The sequence below is a fragment of the Scyliorhinus canicula genome, chromosome 8 (assembly GCF_902713615.1).
Source record: "Scyliorhinus canicula chromosome 8, sScyCan1.1, whole genome shotgun sequence".
Lineage (NCBI taxonomy): Eukaryota > Metazoa > Chordata > Chondrichthyes > Carcharhiniformes > Scyliorhinidae > Scyliorhinus > Scyliorhinus canicula.
In genome coordinates this window covers 197,191,410-197,209,524 of record NC_052153.1, presented here as the reverse complement: position 1 = coordinate 197,209,524, position 18,115 = coordinate 197,191,410, and the positions used below count along the sequence as shown (strand labels likewise).

Sequence of the window (18,115 nt, the reverse complement as noted above, 5' to 3'; positions counted from 1 at the left end):
GGGCATAGTGTAGGTTAGATGGCCTTTAGTTTTTTTCCATGTCGGTGCAACATCGAGGGCCGAAGGGCCTGTACTGCGCTGTATCGTTCTATGTTCTATGTTCTATGTTCTATAAAGGTGTAGACAGGAAGACACTGTTCCCACTGGCATAAGGATCAAGAACAAGACGACATGAAAATGAAAATCGCGTATTGTCACGAGTAGGCTTCAAATGAAGTTACTGTGAAAAGCCCCTAGTCGCCACATTCCGGCGTCTGTTCGGGGAGGCTGGTACAGGAATTGAACCGTGCTGCTGGCCTGCCTTGGTCTATTTTCAAAGCAAGCGATTTAGCCCAGTGCTATGATTTGCAAAAGAAGCAAATGTGACGAAAATTCTTTTGCACAGAGCGAGTGGCTGGGGTGTGGAATGTGATTCCTGGAAGTGTGGTGGAGGCAGGTTCAATTGAGGCATTCACAAGTGTATTGAGGAAACAATGTGCAGGGGTACAGGGAGGGGGGTCAGAATGCTCATTTGGAGACCAGGTACAGGGACGATGGACCAAATGGCCTCCTTCTGCACCGTAACAATTCTGCACTTCTGGAAACATGAACTAGTCACAGATTCTGCTGCACCTACTCAGTTTTTCCAACACCTTGTTTTTATTTCAGATTTGCAGCATCTGAAGTATTTTGCTTTTATCTTAGTAGTTAAGGTTGTCTTTACCTCCGAGTTTGCCAATAAATGTTGTACATCATCGAGATCCTGGGTCACCTCAAGCAGAAGGGTCTTTAGAACAGACCAGGCAGAATAATTATCTGCAAAACGCAGCACAGTAAACATGTAACCATCGGATACAATGAGGTAGGGCAAGCGGGGGTGAGCTGCCAGAGAGAAGCGCTGTCTCATTGGGTCACTTTCAGAGATAGAAGAGCCAGCCGACTCTGTGTGCTCAACATTCAACACCAGGGGCTGAGGTTGTCTGAAAAACAGAAAACATTAAATAAAATATATATACTGTCCTATTCAAACACTCTCCAAAGTTAAGTACAAATTAACGTTCCCTCTGCACTATCCCCATCAAACACTCCCAGGACAGGTACAGCACGGGGTTAGATACAGAGTAAAGCTCCCTCCACACTGTCCCCATCAAACACTCCCAGGACAGGTACAGCACGGGGTTAGATACAGAGTAAAGCTCCCTCTACACTATCCCCATCAAACACTCCCAGGACAGGTACAGCACGGGATTAGATACAGAGTAAAGCTCCCTCTACATTGTCCCCATCAAACACTCCCAGGACAGGTACAGCACGGGGTTAGATACAGACTAAAGCTCCCACTACACTGTCCCCATCAAACACTCCCAGGACAGGTACAGCACAGGGTTAGATACAGAGTAAAGCTCCCTCTACATTGTCCCCATCAAACACTCCCAGGACAGGTACAGCACGGGGTTAGATACAGAGTAAAGCTCCCTCTACACTATCCCCATCAAACACTCCCAGGACAGGTACAGCACGGGATTAGATACAGAGTAAAGCTCCCACTGCACTGCCCCCATCAAACACTCCCAGGACAGGTACAGCACGGGGTTAGATACAGACTAAAGCTCCCACTACACTGTCCCCATCAAACACTCCCAGGACAGGTACAGCACAGGGTTAGATACAGAGTAAAGGTCCCTCTATACTGTCCCCATCAAACACTCCCAGGACAGGGACAGCACGGGGTTAGATACAGAGTAAAGCTCCCACTGCACTGCCCCCATCAAACACTCCCAGGACAGGTACAGCACAGGGTTAGATACAGACTAAAGCTCCCTCTACACTGTCCCCATCAAACACTCCCAGGACAGGTACAGCACAGGGTTAGATACAGAGTAAAGCTCCCTCTACGCTGTCCCCATCAAACACTCCCAGGGCAGGTACAGCACAGGGTTAGATACAGAGTAAAGCTCCTTCTATACTGTCCCCATCAAACACTCCCAGGACAGGTACAGCACGGGGTTAGATACAGAGTAAAGCTCCCTCTACACTGTCCCCATCAAACACTCCCAGGACAGGTACAGCACGGGGTTAGATACAAAGTAAAGCTCCCTCTACACTGTCCCCATCAAACACTCCCAGGACAGGTACAGCACGGGGTTAGATACAGAGTAAAGCTCCCTCTACACTGTCCCCATCAAACACTCCCAGGACAGGTACAGCACGGGGTTAGATACAGAGTAAAGCTCCCTCAACACTAGCCCCTAGTTCTGGACTCCCCCACCATCGGGAACATTCTTTCTGAATCTACCCTGTCTAATCCTGTTAGAATTTTGGAAGTTTCTGTGATATACCCTCTCACTCTTCTAAACTCCAATGAATATAATCCTAATCGATTTAATCTCTCCTCATACGACAGTCCCGCCATCCCAGTAATCTGCCTGGTAAACCTTTGCTGCGCTCCCTCCATAGCAACAACATTCTTCCTCAGATAAGGACACCAAAACTGCTCCCAATACTCCAAGTGTGGCCTCACCAATGCCCTATACAATTGCAGTAGGAAATCTTACAACACCAGGTTAAAGTCCAAGTTTGTTTCGAATCACTAGCTTTCAGAGCACAGCTTACATTCACCTGAGGAAGGAGCTGTGCTCCACAAGCTAGAGATTCGATAGGAAGACTTCTTACTGCCCAGTCCAGCGCCTGGATCTCCACATCATCTCTACAATTCCAGTATGCCATCACAGAAGAGACAGAGCAGTTAATATTCATGTGAAATTTCATATCCACCAAAGTGTACAAGACATTCGGCAAATTATTATTTTCATCTTATCTGCAACATGTTACCATGACAGTGAACCGCACCCTCAGCGCTGCCGACAGTGCGGCGCTCTATCCACATAGACCGTCTGACAGTGCGGCACTCCCTCAGTACTGACCCTCTGACAGTGCAGCACTCCCTCAGTACTGACCCTCTGACAGTGCAGCACTCCCTCAGTACTGACCCTCTGACAGTGCGGCGCTCCCTCAGTACTGACCCTCTGACAGTGCAGCACTCCCTCAGTACTGACCCTCTGACAGTGCAGCACTCCCTCAGTACTGACCCTCTGACAGTGCGGCACTCTATCAGTACTGACCCTCTGACAGTGCGGCACTCCCTCAGTACTGACCCTCTGACAGTGTGGCACTCCCTCAGTACTGACCCTCTGACAGTGTGGCACTCCCTCAGTACTGACCCTCTCACAGTGCGGCACTCCCTCAGTACTGACCCTCTGACAGTGCAGCACTCCCTCAGTACTGACCCTCTGACAGTGCGGCACTCCCTCAGTACTGACCCTCTGACAATGCAGCACTCCCTCAGTACTGACCCTCTGACAGTGCAGCACTCCCTCAGTACTGACCCTCTGACAGTGCAGCACTCCCTCAGTACTGACCCTCTGACAGTGCAACACTCCCTCAGTACTGACCCTCTGACAGTGCGGCACTCCCTCAGTATTGACCCTCTGACAGTGCAGCACTCCCTCAGTACTGACCCTCTGACAGTGCGGCACTCCCTCAGTATTGACCCTCTGACAGTGCAGCACTCCCTCAGTACTGACCCTCTGACAGTGCAGCACTCCCTCAGTACTGACCCCCTGACAGTGCAGCACTCCCTCAGTACTGACCCTCTGACAGTGCAGCACTCCCTTAATACTGACCCTTTGACAGTGCAGCGCACCCTCAATACTGACCCTCTAACAGTGCGGCACTCCCTCAGTGCTGACCCTCTGACAGTGCGGCACTCCCTCAGTACTGACCCTCTGACAGTACGGCACTCCCTCAGCACTGACCCTCTGACAGTGCGGCACTCACACAGTACTGACCCTCTGACAGGGCGGCACTCCCTCAGTACTGACCCTCTGACAGTGCAGCACTCCCTCAGTACTGACCCTCTGACAGTGCGGCACTCCCTCAGTACTGACCCTCTGACAGTGCAGCACTCCCTCAGTACTGACCCTCTGACAGTGCGGCACTCCCTCAGTACTGACCCTCTGGCAGTGCGGCACTCCCTCAGTACTGACCCTCTGACAGTGCAGCGCTCCCTCAGTACTGACCGTCTGACAGTGCGGCACTCACACAGTACTGACCCTCTGACAGTGCGGCACTCCCTCAGTACTGACCCCCTGACAATGCAGCACTCCCTCAGTACTGACCCTCTGACAGTGCAGCACTCCCTTAATACTGACCTTTTGACAGTGCAGCGCTCCCTCAATACTGACCCTCTAACAGTGCGGCACTCCCTCAGTGCTGACCCTCTGACAGTGCGGCACTCCCTCAGTACTGACCCTCTGACAGTGCAGCACTCCCTCAGCACTGACCCTCTGACAGTGCGGCACTCACACAGTACTGACCCTCTGACAGTGCGGCACTCCCTCAGTACTGCCCCTCTGACAGTGCAGCACTCCCTCAGTACTGACCCTCTGACAGTGCGGCACTCCCTCAGTACTGACCCTCTGACAGTGCAGCACTCCCTCAGTACTGACCCTCTGACAGTGCGGCACACCCTCAGTACTGACTCTCTGACAGTGCGGCACTCCCTCAGTATTCACCCTCTGACAGTGCAGCACTCCCTCAGTACTGACCCTCTGGCAGTGCGGCACTCCCTCAGTACTGACCCTCTGACAGTGCAGCGCTACCTCAGTACTGACCCTCTGACAGTGAGGCACTCACTCAGTACTGACCCTCTGACAGTGCAGCACTCCCTCAGTACTGACCGTCTGACAGTGCAGCACTCCCTCAGTACTGACCCTCTGACAGTGCAGCACTCCCTCAGTACTGACTGTCTGACAGTGCAGCACTCCCTCAGTACTGACCCTCTGACTGTGCGGCACTCCCTCAGTACTGACCCTCTGACAGTGCGGCACTCACACAGTACTGACCCTCTGACAGTGCGGCACTCCCTCAGTACTGACCCTCTGACAGTGCGGCACTCCCTCAGTACTGACCCTCTGACAGTGCGGCACTCTCTCAGTACTGACCCTCTGACAGTGCGGCACTCCCTCAGTAATGACCCTCTGACAGTGCGGCACTCCCTCAGTATTGACCCTCTGACAGTGCAGCACTCCCTCAGTACTGACCCTCTGACAGTGCGGCACTCCCTCAGTACTGACCCTCTGACAGTGTAGCACTCCCTCAGTACTGACCCCCTGACAGTGCAGCACTCCCTCAGTACTGACCCTCTGACAGTGCAGCACTCCCTCAGTATTGACCCTCTGACAGTGCGGCACTCCCTCAGTACTGACCCTCTGACAGTACAGCACTCCCTCAGTACTGACTGTCTGACAGTGCAGCACTCACTCAGTACTGACCCTCTGACAGTGCAGCACTCCCTTAATACTGACCCTTTGACAGTGCAGCGCTCCCTCAGTACTGACCCTCTGACAGTGCGGCACTCCCTCAGTGCTGACCCTCTGACAGTGCGGCACTCCCTCAGTACTGACCCTCTGACAGTGCGGCACTCCCTCAGTACAGACCCTCTGACAGTGCGGCACTCCCTTAGTACTGACCCTCTGACAGTGCAGCACTCCCTCAGCACTGACCCTCGGACAGTGCGGCCCTCCCTCAGTACTGACCCTCTGACAGTGCGGCGCTCCCTCAGTACTGCATTGGGAATGTCAACCTCGGTTCTGTGATGTCTCTTGGGTGGGTCTTCAATTCATAGAATCCTGAAGGTGCAGGAGGTCATTCTGCTCATCGATTCTGCACCGACATTCAGAAAGGACCACTCCTCAGCCCGTGTCCCTGCGACGCTGTAACCTAACCCGCACATTTTTGGACTGTGGGTGGAAACCGGAGCACCCGGAGGAAACCCACGCAGACACAGGGAGAACGTGCAGACTCCACACAGTCACCCAAGGTCGGAATTGAACCCGGGTCCCTGACGCTGTGAGGCAGCAGTGCTAAACTCTTGAGTGAAATGCAAGGGTGCTACTCACTGGCACAGTTGTTAGGGCAGCATGGTGGCGCATTGCTGCTTCACAGCTCCAGGGAACTGTGTTCAATTCAATTAAATTGATCTTTTGTCTACACCTTGCTATAACTGTAACATTATATTCTGCAGTCTCTCCTTCCTTCCCTTTGTACGGTATGCATTGTTTGTACAGCATGCAAGAAACAATACTTTTCACTGTAAACTAATACATGTGACAATAATAAATCAAATCAAATCAATTCCGGCCTCAGGGGACTGTCTGTGCGGAGTCTGCACGTTCTCCCCGTGTCTGCGTGGGTTTCCTCCGGGTGCTCCGGTTTCCTCCCACAGTCGAAAGACGTGCAGGTTAGGTGGGCTGGCCATGATAAATTGCTCTTAGTGTCCAAAAAAGGTTAGGTGGGGTTACTGGGTTATGGGGATAGGGTGGAGGCGTGGGCTTAAGTGGGGTGCTCTTTCCAAGGCCGGTAAAGACTTGATGGGCCAAATGTACTGTAGTGATCCTCTGATTCTTGTCCCCAGTCAGATACAGAGATATCCAATCGCATTGCTTTTCAGCCTGCCAGAGTGTTTTTAACATAAAGATTAGTTGTTTTATGGATGTGTTTCAGAGATGTTGCTGCTGGCTGTACCTGTAGGTGATTAATGGATGGAGTGTTTTGTGGAGATGTTTCAGAGATGTTGCTGCTGGCAGTACCTGTAGGTGATTAATGGATGGAGTGTTTTGTGGAGATGTTTCAGAGATGTTGCTGCTGGCTGTACCTGTAGGTGATTAATGGATGGAGTGTTTTGTGGAGATGTTTCAGAGATGTTGCTGCTGGCTGTACCTGTAGGTGATTAATGGATGGAGTGTTTTGTGGAGGAGTTGGGAGATGTTGCTGCTGGCTGTACCTGTAGGTGATTAATGGATGGAGTGTTTTGTGGAGATGTTGCTGCTGGCTGTACCTGTAGGTGATTAATGGATGGAGTGTTTTGTGGAGATGTTTCAGAGATGTTGCTGCTGGCTGTACCTGTAGGTGATTAATGGATGGAGTGTTTTGTGGAGGAGTTGGGACATGTTGTTGCTGGCTGTACCTGTGGGTGATTAATGGATGGAGTGGGATGTGGAGGAGTTGGGAGATGTTGCTGCTGGCTGTACCTGTAGGTGATTAATGGATGGAGTGTTTTGTGGAGATGTTGCTGCTGGCTGTACCTGTAGGTGATTAATGGATGGAGTGTTTTGTGGAGATGTTTCAGAGATGTTGCTGCTGGCTGTACCTGTAGGTGATTAATGGATGGAGTGTTTTGTGGAGGAGTTGGGACATGTTGTTGCTGGCTGTACCTGTGGGTGATTAATGGATGGAGTGGGATGTGGAGGAGTTGGGAGATGTTGCTGCTGGCTGTACCTGTAGGTGATTAATGGATGGAGTGTTTTGTGGAGATGTTTCAGAGATGTTGCTGCTGGCTGTACCTGTAGGTGATTAATGGATGGAGTGTTTTGTGGAGGAGTTGGGAGATGTTGCTGCTGGCTGTACCTGTAGGTGATTAATGGATGGAGTGTTTTGTGGAGATGTTGCTGCTGGCTGTAACTGTAGGTGATTAATGGATGGAGTGGGATGTGGAGGTGTTGGGAGATGTTGCTGCTGGCTGTACCTGTAGGTGATTAATGGATGGAGTGTGATGTGGAGGCGTTGGGAGATGTTGCTGCTGGCTGTACCTGTAGGTGATTAATGGATGGAGTGTTTTGTGGAGATGTTTCAGAGATGTTGCTGCTGGCTGTACCCGTAGGTGATTAATGGATGGAGTGTTTTGTGGAGATGTTTCAGAGATGTTGCTGCTGGCTGTACCTGTAGGTGATTAATGGATGGGGTGTTTTGTGGAGGAGTTGGGAGATGTTGCTGCTGGCTGTACCTGTAGGTGATTAATGGATGGAGTGTTTTGTGGAGATGTTTCAGAGATGTTGCTGCTGGCTGTACCTGTGGGTGATTAATGGATGGAGTGTTTTGTGGAGGTGTTGAGAGATGTTGCTGCTGGCTGTACCTGTAGGTGATTAATGGATGGAGTGGGATGTGGAGGTGTTGGGAGATGTTGCTGCTGGCTGTACCTGTAGGTGATTAATGGATGGAGTGTTTTGTGGAGATTTTGCTGCTGGCTGTACCTGTAGGTGATTAATGGATGGAGTGTTTTGTGGAGATGTTTCAGAGATGTTGCTGCTGGCTGTACCTGTAGGTGATTAATGGATGGAGTGTTTTGTGGAGGAGTTGGGAGATGTTGCTGCTGGCTGTACCTGTAGGTGATTAATGGATGGAGTGTTTTGTGGAGATGTTGCTGCTGGCTGTACCTGTAGGTGATTAATGGATGGAGTGGGATGTGGAGGTGTTGGGAGATGTTGCTGCTGGCTGTACCTGTAGGTGATTAATGGATGGAGTGGGATGTGGAGGCGTTGGGAGATGTTGCTGCTGGCTGTACCTGTAGGTGATTAATGGATGGAGTGTTTTGTGGAGATGTTTCAGAGATGTTGCTGCTGGCTGTACCTGTAGGTGATTAATGGATGGAGTGTTTTGTGGAGATGTTTCAGAGATGTTGATGCTGGCTGTACCTGTAGGTGATTAATGGATGGGGTGTTTTGTGGAGGAGTTGGGAGATGTTGCTGCTGGCTGTACCTGTAGGTGATTAATGGATGGAGTGTTTTGTGGAGATGTTTCAGAGATGTTGCTGCTGGCTGTACCTGTGGGTGATTAATGGATGGAGTGTTTTGTGGAGGTGTTGAGAGATGTTGCTGCTGGCTGTACCTGTAGGTGATTAATGGATGGAGTGGGATGTGGAGGTGTTGGGAGATGTTGCTGCTGGCTGTACCTGTAGGTGATTAATGGATGGAGTGTTTTGTGGAGATGTTTCAGAGATGTTGCTGCTGGCTGTCCCTGTAGGTGATTAATGGATGGAGTGGGATGTGGAGGTGTTGGGAGATGTTGCTGCTGGCTGTACCTGTAGGTGATTAATGGATGGAGTGTTTTGTGGAGGTGTTGGGAGATGTTGCTGCTGGCTGTACCTGTAGGTGATTAATGGATGGAGTATTTTGTGGAGATGTTTCAGAGATGTTGCTGCTGGCTGTACCTGTAGGTGATTAATGGATGTAGTGTTTTGTGGAGGTGTTGGGAGATGTTGCTGCTGGCTGTACCTGTAGGTGATTAATGGATGGAGTGTTTTGTGGAGATGTTTCAGAGATGTTGCTGCTGGCTGTACCTGTAGGTGATTAATGGATGGAGTGTTTTGTGGAGGAGTTGGGAGATGTTGCTGCTGGCTGTACCTGTAGGTGATTAATGGATGGAGTGTTTTGTGGAGATGTTTCAGAGATGTTGCTGCTGGCTGTACCTGTAGGTGATTAATGGATGGAGTGGGATGTGGAGGTGTTGGGAGATGTTGCTGCTGGCTGTACCTGTAGGTGATTAATGGATGGAGTGTTTTGTGGAGATGTTTCAGAGATGTTGATGCTGGCTGTACCTGTAGGTGATTAATGGATGGAGTGATTTGTGGAGGTGTTGGGAGATGTTGCTGCTGGCTGTACCTGTAGGTGATTAATGGATGGAGTGTTTTGTGGAGATGTTTCAGAGATGTTGCTGCTGGCTGTACCTGTAGGTGATTAATGGATGGAGTGATTTGTGGAGGTGTTGGGAGATGTTGCTGCTGGCTGTACCTGTAGGTGATTAATGGATGGAGTGTTTTGTGGAGATGTTTCAGAGATGTTGCTGCTGGCTGTACCTGTGGGTGATTAATGGATGGAGTGTTTTGTGGAGGTGTTGAGAGATGTTGCTGCTGGCTGTACCTGTAGGTGATTAATGGATGGAGTGTTTTGTGGAGATGTTTCAGAGATGTTGCTGCTGGCTGTACCTGTAGGTGATTAATGGATGGAGTGTTTTGTGGAGGTGTTGGGAGATGTTGCTGCTGGCTGTACCTGTAGGTGATTAATGGATGGAGTGTTTTGTGGAAATGTTTCAGAGATGTTGCTGCTGGCTGTACCTGTAGGTGATTAATGGATGGAGTGGGATGTGGAGGAGTTGGGAGATGTTGCTGCAGGCTGTACCTGTAGGTGATTAATGGATGGAGTGTTTTGTGGAGGTGTTTGGAGGGGATGCTGCTGGCTGTACCTGTAGGTGATTAATGGATAGAGTGGGATGTGGAGGAGTTGGGAGATGTTGCTGCTGGCTGTACCTGTAGGTGATTAATGGATGGAGTGGGATGTGGAGGAGTTGGGATATGTTGCTGCTGGCTGTACCTGTAGGTGATTAATGGATGGAGTGTTTTGTGGAGATGTTTCAGAGATGTTGCTGCTGGCTGTACCTGTAGGTGATTAATGGATGGAGTGTTTTGTGGAGGAGTTGGGGGATGTTGATGCTGGCTGTACCTGTAGCTGATTAATGGATGGAGTGTTTTGTGGAGATGTTGCTGCTGGCTGTACCTGTAGGTGATTAATGGATGGAGTGGGATGTGGAGGAGTTGGGGGATGTTGATGCTGGCTGTACCTGTAGGTGATTAATGGATGGAGTGTTTTGTGGAGGTGTTGGGAGATGTTGCTGCTGGCTGTACCTGTAGGTGATTAATGGATGGAGTGTTTTGTGGAGATGTTTCAGAGATGTTGATGCTGGCTGTACCTGTAGGTGATTAATGGATGGAGTGATTTGTGGAGGTGTTGGGAGATGTTGCTGCTGGCTGTACCTGTAGGTGATTAATGGATGGAGTGTTTTGTGGAGATGTTTCAGAGATGTTGATGCTGGCTGTACCTGTAGGTGATTAATGGATGGAGTGATTTGTGGAGATGTTTCAGAGATGTTGCTGCTGGCTGTACCTGTAGGTGATTAATGGATGGAGTGGGATGTGGAGGAGTTGGGAGATGTTGCTGCTGGCTGTACCTGTAGGTGATTAATGGATGGAGTGTTTTGTGGAGATGTTTCAGAGATGTTGCTGCTGGCTGTACCTGTGGGTGATTAATGGATGGAGTGTTTTGTGGAGGTGTTGAGAGATGTTGCTGCTGGCTGTACCTGTAGGTGATTAATGGATGGAGTGTTTTGTGGAGATGTTTCAGAGATGTTGCTGCTGGCTGTACCTGTAGGTGATTAATGGATGGAGTGTTTTGTGGAGGTGTTGGGAGATGTTGCTGCTGGCTGTACCTGTAGGTGATTAATGGATGGAGTGTTTTGTGGAGATGTTTCAGAGATGTTGCTGCTGGCTGTACCTGTAGGTGATTAATGGATGGAGTGGGATGTGGAGGAGTTGGGAGATGTTGCTGCTGGCTGTACCTGTAGGTGATTAATGGATGGAGTGTTTTGTGGAGATGTTTCAGAGATGTTGCTGCTGGCTGTACCTGTAGGTGATTAATGGATGGAGTGTTTTGTGGAGGTGTTTGGAGGGGATGCTGCTGGCTGTACCTGTAGGTGATTAATGGATAGAGTGGGATGTGGAGGAGTTGGGAGATGTTGCTGCTGGCTGTACCTGTAGGTGATTAATGGATGGAGTGGGATGTGGAGGAGTTGGGAGATGTTGCTGCTGGCTGTACCTGTAGGTGATTAATGGATGGAGTGGGATGTGGAGGTGTTGGGAGATGTTGCTGCTGGCTGTACCTGTAGGTGATTAATGGATGGAGTGGGATGTGGAGGAGTTGGGAGATGTTGCTGCTGGCTGTACCTGTAGGTGATTAATGGATGGAGTGTTTTGTGGAGATGTTTCAGAGATGTTGCTGCTGGCTGTACCTGTAGGTGATTAATGGATGGAGTGTTTTGTGGAGGTGTTTGGAGGGGATGCTGCTGGCTGTACCTGTAGGTGATTAATGGATAGAGTGGGATGTGGAGGAGTTGGGAGATGTTGCTGCTGGCTGTACCTGTAGGTGATTAATGGATGGAGTGGGATGTGGAGGAGTTGGGATATGTTGCTGCTGGCTGTACCTGTAGGTGATTAATGGATGGAGTGTTTTGTGGAGATGTTTCAGAGATGTTGCTGCTGGCTGTACCTGTAGGTGATTAATGGATGGAGTGTTTTGTGGAGATGTTTCAGAGATGTTGCTGCTGGCTGTACCTGTAGGTGATTAATGGATGGAGTGTTTTGTGGAGATGTTTCAGAGATGTTGCTGCTGGCTGTACCTGTAGGTGATTAATGGATGGAGTGTTTTGTGGAGATGTTTCAGAGATGTTGCTGCTGGCTGTACCTGTAGGTGATTAATGGATGGAGTGGGATGTGGAGGTGTTGGGAGATGTTGCTGCTGGCTGTACCTGTAGGTGATTAATGGATGGAGTGGGATGTGGAGGAGTTGGGATATGTTGCTGCTGGCTGTACCTGTAGGTGATTAATGGATGGAGTGGAATGTACTCAGCCGGCCCAAACTCCACAGAGCAGCCGAACGTGGTGATGGTAACCAATTCGCCAAGACGGGACATTAACAGCAGGGCCCCACGTTTTAACATACAGGCCAAGAAGAGGCCATCATGTGTCCAGCTCATTGCACCGACCCAGTAGGACCTGAGGAAACAAAAGAGAAACAACTCATTTCCAATACTGCTTAAGAACATGGTGCTGTGAACGGCGAGTCAGAGCACCCTCACTAACCAGCTGGGAGTGGGTGGCATCACCTCCTGGTTAGGGGCTCCCTGAATTCTCACGGTTATTGGCGCAGTGACTGGATTCAAGGCAAGCTGCAATATTCATTCAGAGATGTGATTGATCCCATCCACTCTTAATGCAACCAGGGAGGGGCAATAAAGCCATCCTGCCAGAGCGGCTCACACATACGCCACACCCGTCTTTGATCCTGAGTGACTCACACTCCAAACTCCCCCCACCTCCCCCCACCCCTCCCGGCTTGGTTGTAGCGCAGTGTTTTGTATGGTCCTGGGTCACATGCTTCAAGATCAACTCAACTTCCCCTGAACAGAGGTAGGAAAGAGGCAGCATCTAAAGTACTTTGAATCACTTCATGACTCCCCAAAGTACAGCGTAGCTATTGTGGTTATTTCTGAAAATGGTCAATGGTCGAAGATACTCTGCAGCCAATTTTCAAACTCAGGAAATAGGTAACTTCAGACTGACCATGGTTTGGTATTGGTTAAGGAGTTTGCCCCAGGGATTACGCCACGCTTTGTTTTTCAATAGTGGCTTTGGATCCTTTACAGAGATTAAGCAGGGCCTCAATTTTGGGATGGGGATTAACAGGTGGCAAAGGACAGTGCGATTCCCCATCTCGTCAGCAGATATAAATCACTGGCACGGCTCTGCAGCCAGCACTGCTGATGGCAAAGTGGTTCTCCAGTGCGATACGCCATCTAACCCTGGATCTCAAACCCCATCACTACCTGAGTGACGTGGTCACGTACCTGATAAAGCGAACTGGCACAGGCTGCCCGTTACTCCCACAGCCTCGCAAGCTGCTCGACACGGTCACACCAGTCAGTGGGTTCACAAACAGCACCTGACTGGCCTGAAAACAAGAAAACAAAACAGGCGGTGAGTGAGCAGCAAATGGTCGGACATGGAATAAAATGAGATAATGCTGGGAAAACTCAGCAGGTCCGGCAGCATCTGTGGAGAGAGAAACAGGGTTAACGTTTCCAGTCTGTGTGACAGAGATTGAAGACTTGTCTGGGCGCAAACTCCGTTTCTCTCTCCTAGTTGCCCTTCAGAAGGTGATGGTGAGCTGACTTCTTGAGCCGCTGCATCCCTGAGGTGTAGGTACACCCACTGTGCTGTTAGGGAGGGAGTTCCAGGATGTTGCCCCAGCGACAGTGAAGGAACGGCCGATATATTCCCAAGTCAGGGTGGTTAGTGACTTGGAGGGGAACCTCCAGGTGGTGGGGTTCCCAGGTATCTGCTGCTCTTGTCCTTCTAGATGGTAGTGGTCATGGGTTTGGAAGGTCCTGTCTGAGAAACCTTGGTGAGTTCCTGCAGTGCATCTTGTAGATGGTACACACGGCTGCCACTGTGCGTCGGTGGTGGAGGGACTGAATGCTTGTGGGAGGGGGAGCAATCAAGTGGGGCTGCTTTGTCCTGGATGGTGACATGAGGCATGAGTTGGCTATGATCGATTGGAAAACGTTACTTAAAGGGATGACAGTGGATAGGCAATGGCAAACATTCAAGGAGTTCATGGAGGAACTGCAATAATTGATTATTCCTGTCTGGCACAAAAGTAAAATGGGAAAGAGGGCAACATTGGACAAGAGAAACAACAGGTCTGAGGATTGGGAGCAGTTTGAAATTCAGTAAAGAAGGACCATGGGATTGATGAAGGGGTAAATAGAGTACAAGAGCAGGCTTACAGGGACAATAAAAACTGGAAATGTTTCTATAGGTACGTGAAGAGCACAAGATTGATGAAGACAAATGTAGGCTCCTTGCACACAGAAACAGGGGAATTTATAATGGAGGACAAAGAAATGACTCAGCAACTAAACATATAGGGCGGAATTCTCCGACCCCCACGCCGCATCAGAGAATCAGCGCGGCGCTGCGCGAATCGCCCCACTCCGCCCCGACGCTAGGACGCAATTCTCTGCAGTGCAGAGGATCGGCGCAATCGGCGCCGGTGCGGTGCCGGCCGGGGTATGCGTTGACTCCCTGGCCCCGGGCCAGCACGGGCCGACGGGCCGATTCTCCGGCCCGGATCGGCCGAGCAGCCGTCATCAAAAAGCCAAGTCCCGCCGGCGCCGTTCTAACATCCTCTGAGCCAGCGGGACCTCGGTATTGAAGGGGCCGGGGGGGCGGCCTGTGGGGGGGGTGAGTGGAGGCCCAACCCTGGGGGGCGGTCTCCGTTGTGGCCTGGCCCGCGATCGGGGCCCACCGATCGGCAGGCAGCTCTCTGCCCCCCCCGGCCTCCTTTCCTCCGTGCTGGCTCCTGTAGCTCTACGCCATTTGGCGTTGGGGTCGGCGCGGGGAACAAAGCCATTGCGCATGCGAGGGCCCCACGGCACCGGGTCAGGCCGGGATCGGCAGCTGGGGCAGCGGAGGCCCAGGTTTACTCCGGCGTTGGCACTTAGCCGCCGGTTGGGAGAATCCCGCCCATACTCTGGTTCTGTCTTCACAAATGAGGACACAAATCAGATGCCAGAAATTTTGGGGAACGCAGGGTTTAGTGAGAAGGGAAAACTGAAGGAGATTAATATTAATAGAGAAATGCTGTTGTGGAAATTGATGGGATTGAATATGGTAGAGCACGGTAGCACAAGTGGATAGCACTGTGGCTTCACAGCGCCAGGGTCCCCAGGTTCGATTCTATGAAAACAGATAAATCCCTAGAGCCCGATAATCTGCATCCCAGAGTACTCTAGAAGTGGCTCTAGAAATACTCGATGCATTGTCGGTCATCTTCCAGGATTCTGTAGACTCTGGAACAGTTCCTGCAGATTGGAGGGTAGCTGATGTAACTCCACTATTTAAAAAGGGAGGTAGAGAGAAAACAGGGAATTATAGACCAGTAAGCCTGACATCCGTGGGGAAAATTCTAGAATCCATTAACAAGGATTTTATAGCCGAGCCCTTAGAAAACAGTGGCAGGATTGGACAGTCAGCATGGATTCACGTAGGGGAAATCATGCTTGACAAATCTTCGAGGATGTAACTAGTAGAATTGATGAGGGGGAGCCAGGGGATGTGGTTTAGTTTGACTTTCAGAAGGTTTTCGACAAAGTCCAGCGTGAAAATTGAAGCGCATGGGAATGATAGAAAACTGGTTGGCAGACAGGAAACAAAGAATAGCAATTAACGGGTCTTTTTCAAATTGGCAGGCAGTGACTAGTGGGGTACCACAGGGATCGGTGCTGGGACCCCAGCTATTCACAATATATATTCACAACAGATATTAATGATTTAGATGAAGGAACAAAATGGAATATCTCCAAATTTGTCACCAAGTTGTGTGGGGGGTGAGCTGTAAGGAGGATGCAGAGATGCTTCAGTGGGATTTGGACAGGCTGAGTGAGTGGGCACATGAGAGGCATAAACAGGGTGGATAGTCAGAGGCCTTTTCCAAATGTGGAAGTGTCAATTACAAGGGGCCACAGGTTCAAGGGTGAAGGTTTACGGGAGATGTGCAGGGTAGGTTTCTCACACAGAGAGTGGTGGGAGCCTGGAACGCGCTGCCAGATGTGGTGGAAGCAGGAACATTAGCAACATTTAAGAGGCATCTGGATGGGCCCATGAATAGGGAGGAAATAGAGGGATACAGACCGAGTAAGGGCAGAAGGTTTTTTTCTTAGTTAGGGCAGCATGGCTGGTACGGGCTTGGAGGGCCGAAGGGCCTGTTCCTGTGCTGTACTTTTCTTTATTCTTTGTTTTTTGAATAGCAGGTGCAGTTGTTGGAAAGACCAAGGAACTGATCATTGACTTCAGGAAGTGCAGCACGACACACATTCCCGTCTGCATCAATGGCTCCGAAGTGGGGATGGTCGATAGCTTTAAGTTCCTGGGGGTCACCATCACCAACAGTCTGTCCTGGTCCACTCAGGTTGATGCAACAGTCAAGAAAGCCCAACAACATCTCTACTTCCTACGGAAGCTAAAGAGGCATGTCTACATCGACTCTCACAAACTTCTACAGATGTGCCATAGAGAGCATCCTATCCGGCTGCATCACAGCCTGGTATGGCAACTGCTCGGCCCAAGATCACAAGAAACTGCAGAGTATGGTGAACTCAGCCCAACGCATCACACAAGCTTGCCATCCCCACATTGATTCTGTCTACACCTCCCGCTGCCTCAGGAAGGCAGACAGCATTATCAGAGACCCCTCCCACCCAGGCTTTGCCTTCTTCCAGATCCTTCCATCAGGCAGAAGGTACAGAAGTCTGAAGATTCGCACATCCAGACATAGGAACAGCTTCTTCCCCACAGCTACCAGACTCCTCAACAACTCCCCCTTGGACTGATCTGTTCCCTGTAAGAACACTATTCGCGACGCCCTATGCTGCTTTTGCTCATGTTTTGCTTTGTTTGGCCCCTTGTTCCGTACTGTAACCAATCACTGTTTGTCGATGTACTATTTGTCAATGTTCTCTGTTGATTATTCTTTTGTCTACTATGATCATACTGTGTACGTTCCCTCGGCCGCAGAAAAATACTTTTCACTGTACTTCGGTACATGTGACAATAAATCAAACCAATCAATCAGTATAATTTGGAGAAATGCGAGGTTATCCACTTTGGTGGCAAAAACGCGAAGGCATTTATTATCTGAATGGTCATAAATTAGGAGATGAGAATGTGCAATGAAACCTGGGTGTCCTCGTACACCAGTCACTAATAATAATAATCGCTTATTGTTACAAGTCGGCTTCAGTGACGTTACTGTGAAAAGCCCCTAGTCGCCACATTCCGGTGCCTGTTCCGGGAGGCCGGTACGGGAATTGAACCCGCGCTGCTGGCCTTGTTCTGCATTACAAGCCAGTTGTTTAGCCCACTGTGCTAAACCAGCCCTGGGTAGGCATGCAGGTACAGCAGGCGGTAAAGAAGGCTAATGGTATGTTGGCCTTCATAGCGAGTGGATTTGAGTACATGAGCAGGGATGTGTTGCTGCAATTATACTGGGCGGAGAGGTCACACCCAGGTTTGATGTGTAGTTAGATGGGGTCAGTGCATTAGTCTGAGGTAAAGGGGAGTCTGGGTGGAAAGACAATGATAAAAAACAATAAGTAATGGCTGCTTCATAATCCTACTCTACAGGACAACCCAGAGAAAGATACTGAATTACCTTGGGATCATTCTGATTGATGATGACTGCAAGCACCAGTCCATCCGTGGAGAAAGCTGCCAGCAATGCTCCTCTCGATTTCACTGCATCACAACCAGGAATGAGAGCTCCTAACGATTGGGTGTGTGTTACCCACTGGACACAGAACGGGGCAGCACTGCAAGGGAAGAGTCAGATGTGAACCTGAGGGCCAAACACTGATGTACTGTTACAATCTGATCTCTCGAGGCGCATTTGTTCTTCCACAAAATGGACCAACAGGCACGATCTGTACATTAGGATGCTAACCGGGGAATCTTTTTAAAGAGGTCATGAATTCACCTGGGAACTGCCAACAAGCAGGCCTCCGTCAATAAACCACCGGACTGGTGTGGCTGTCAGCCCGTAACCAGAGAACCTTCATCTGGGTGTCACTGGTCTGCATTCAGACCTGGAAAGCTGTGACCACTTGGTGGGAATTCCCAGATGTCCCGGATCCG

General features: G+C 50.2%; 1 protein-coding gene across 1 annotated transcript in view; it reads right to left on the bottom strand.

Annotated features, from left to right (window-relative positions):
* The window catches only part of cplane1 (ciliogenesis and planar polarity effector 1), a 288,296-nt gene that overhangs the window by 241,023 nt on the left and 29,158 nt on the right, over positions 1-18,115 (bottom strand). Inside the window, exons 6-9 of the mRNA XM_038803925.1 lie at positions 17,637-17,793; positions 13,270-13,373; positions 12,236-12,418; positions 704-959 (exon numbers count right to left, since the gene is read on the bottom strand). Coding sequence (XP_038659853.1) covers positions 704-959; positions 12,236-12,418; positions 13,270-13,373; positions 17,637-17,793 — 700 coding nt within the window. The remainder of the gene's footprint in view (positions 1-703; positions 960-12,235; positions 12,419-13,269; positions 13,374-17,636; positions 17,794-18,115) is intronic.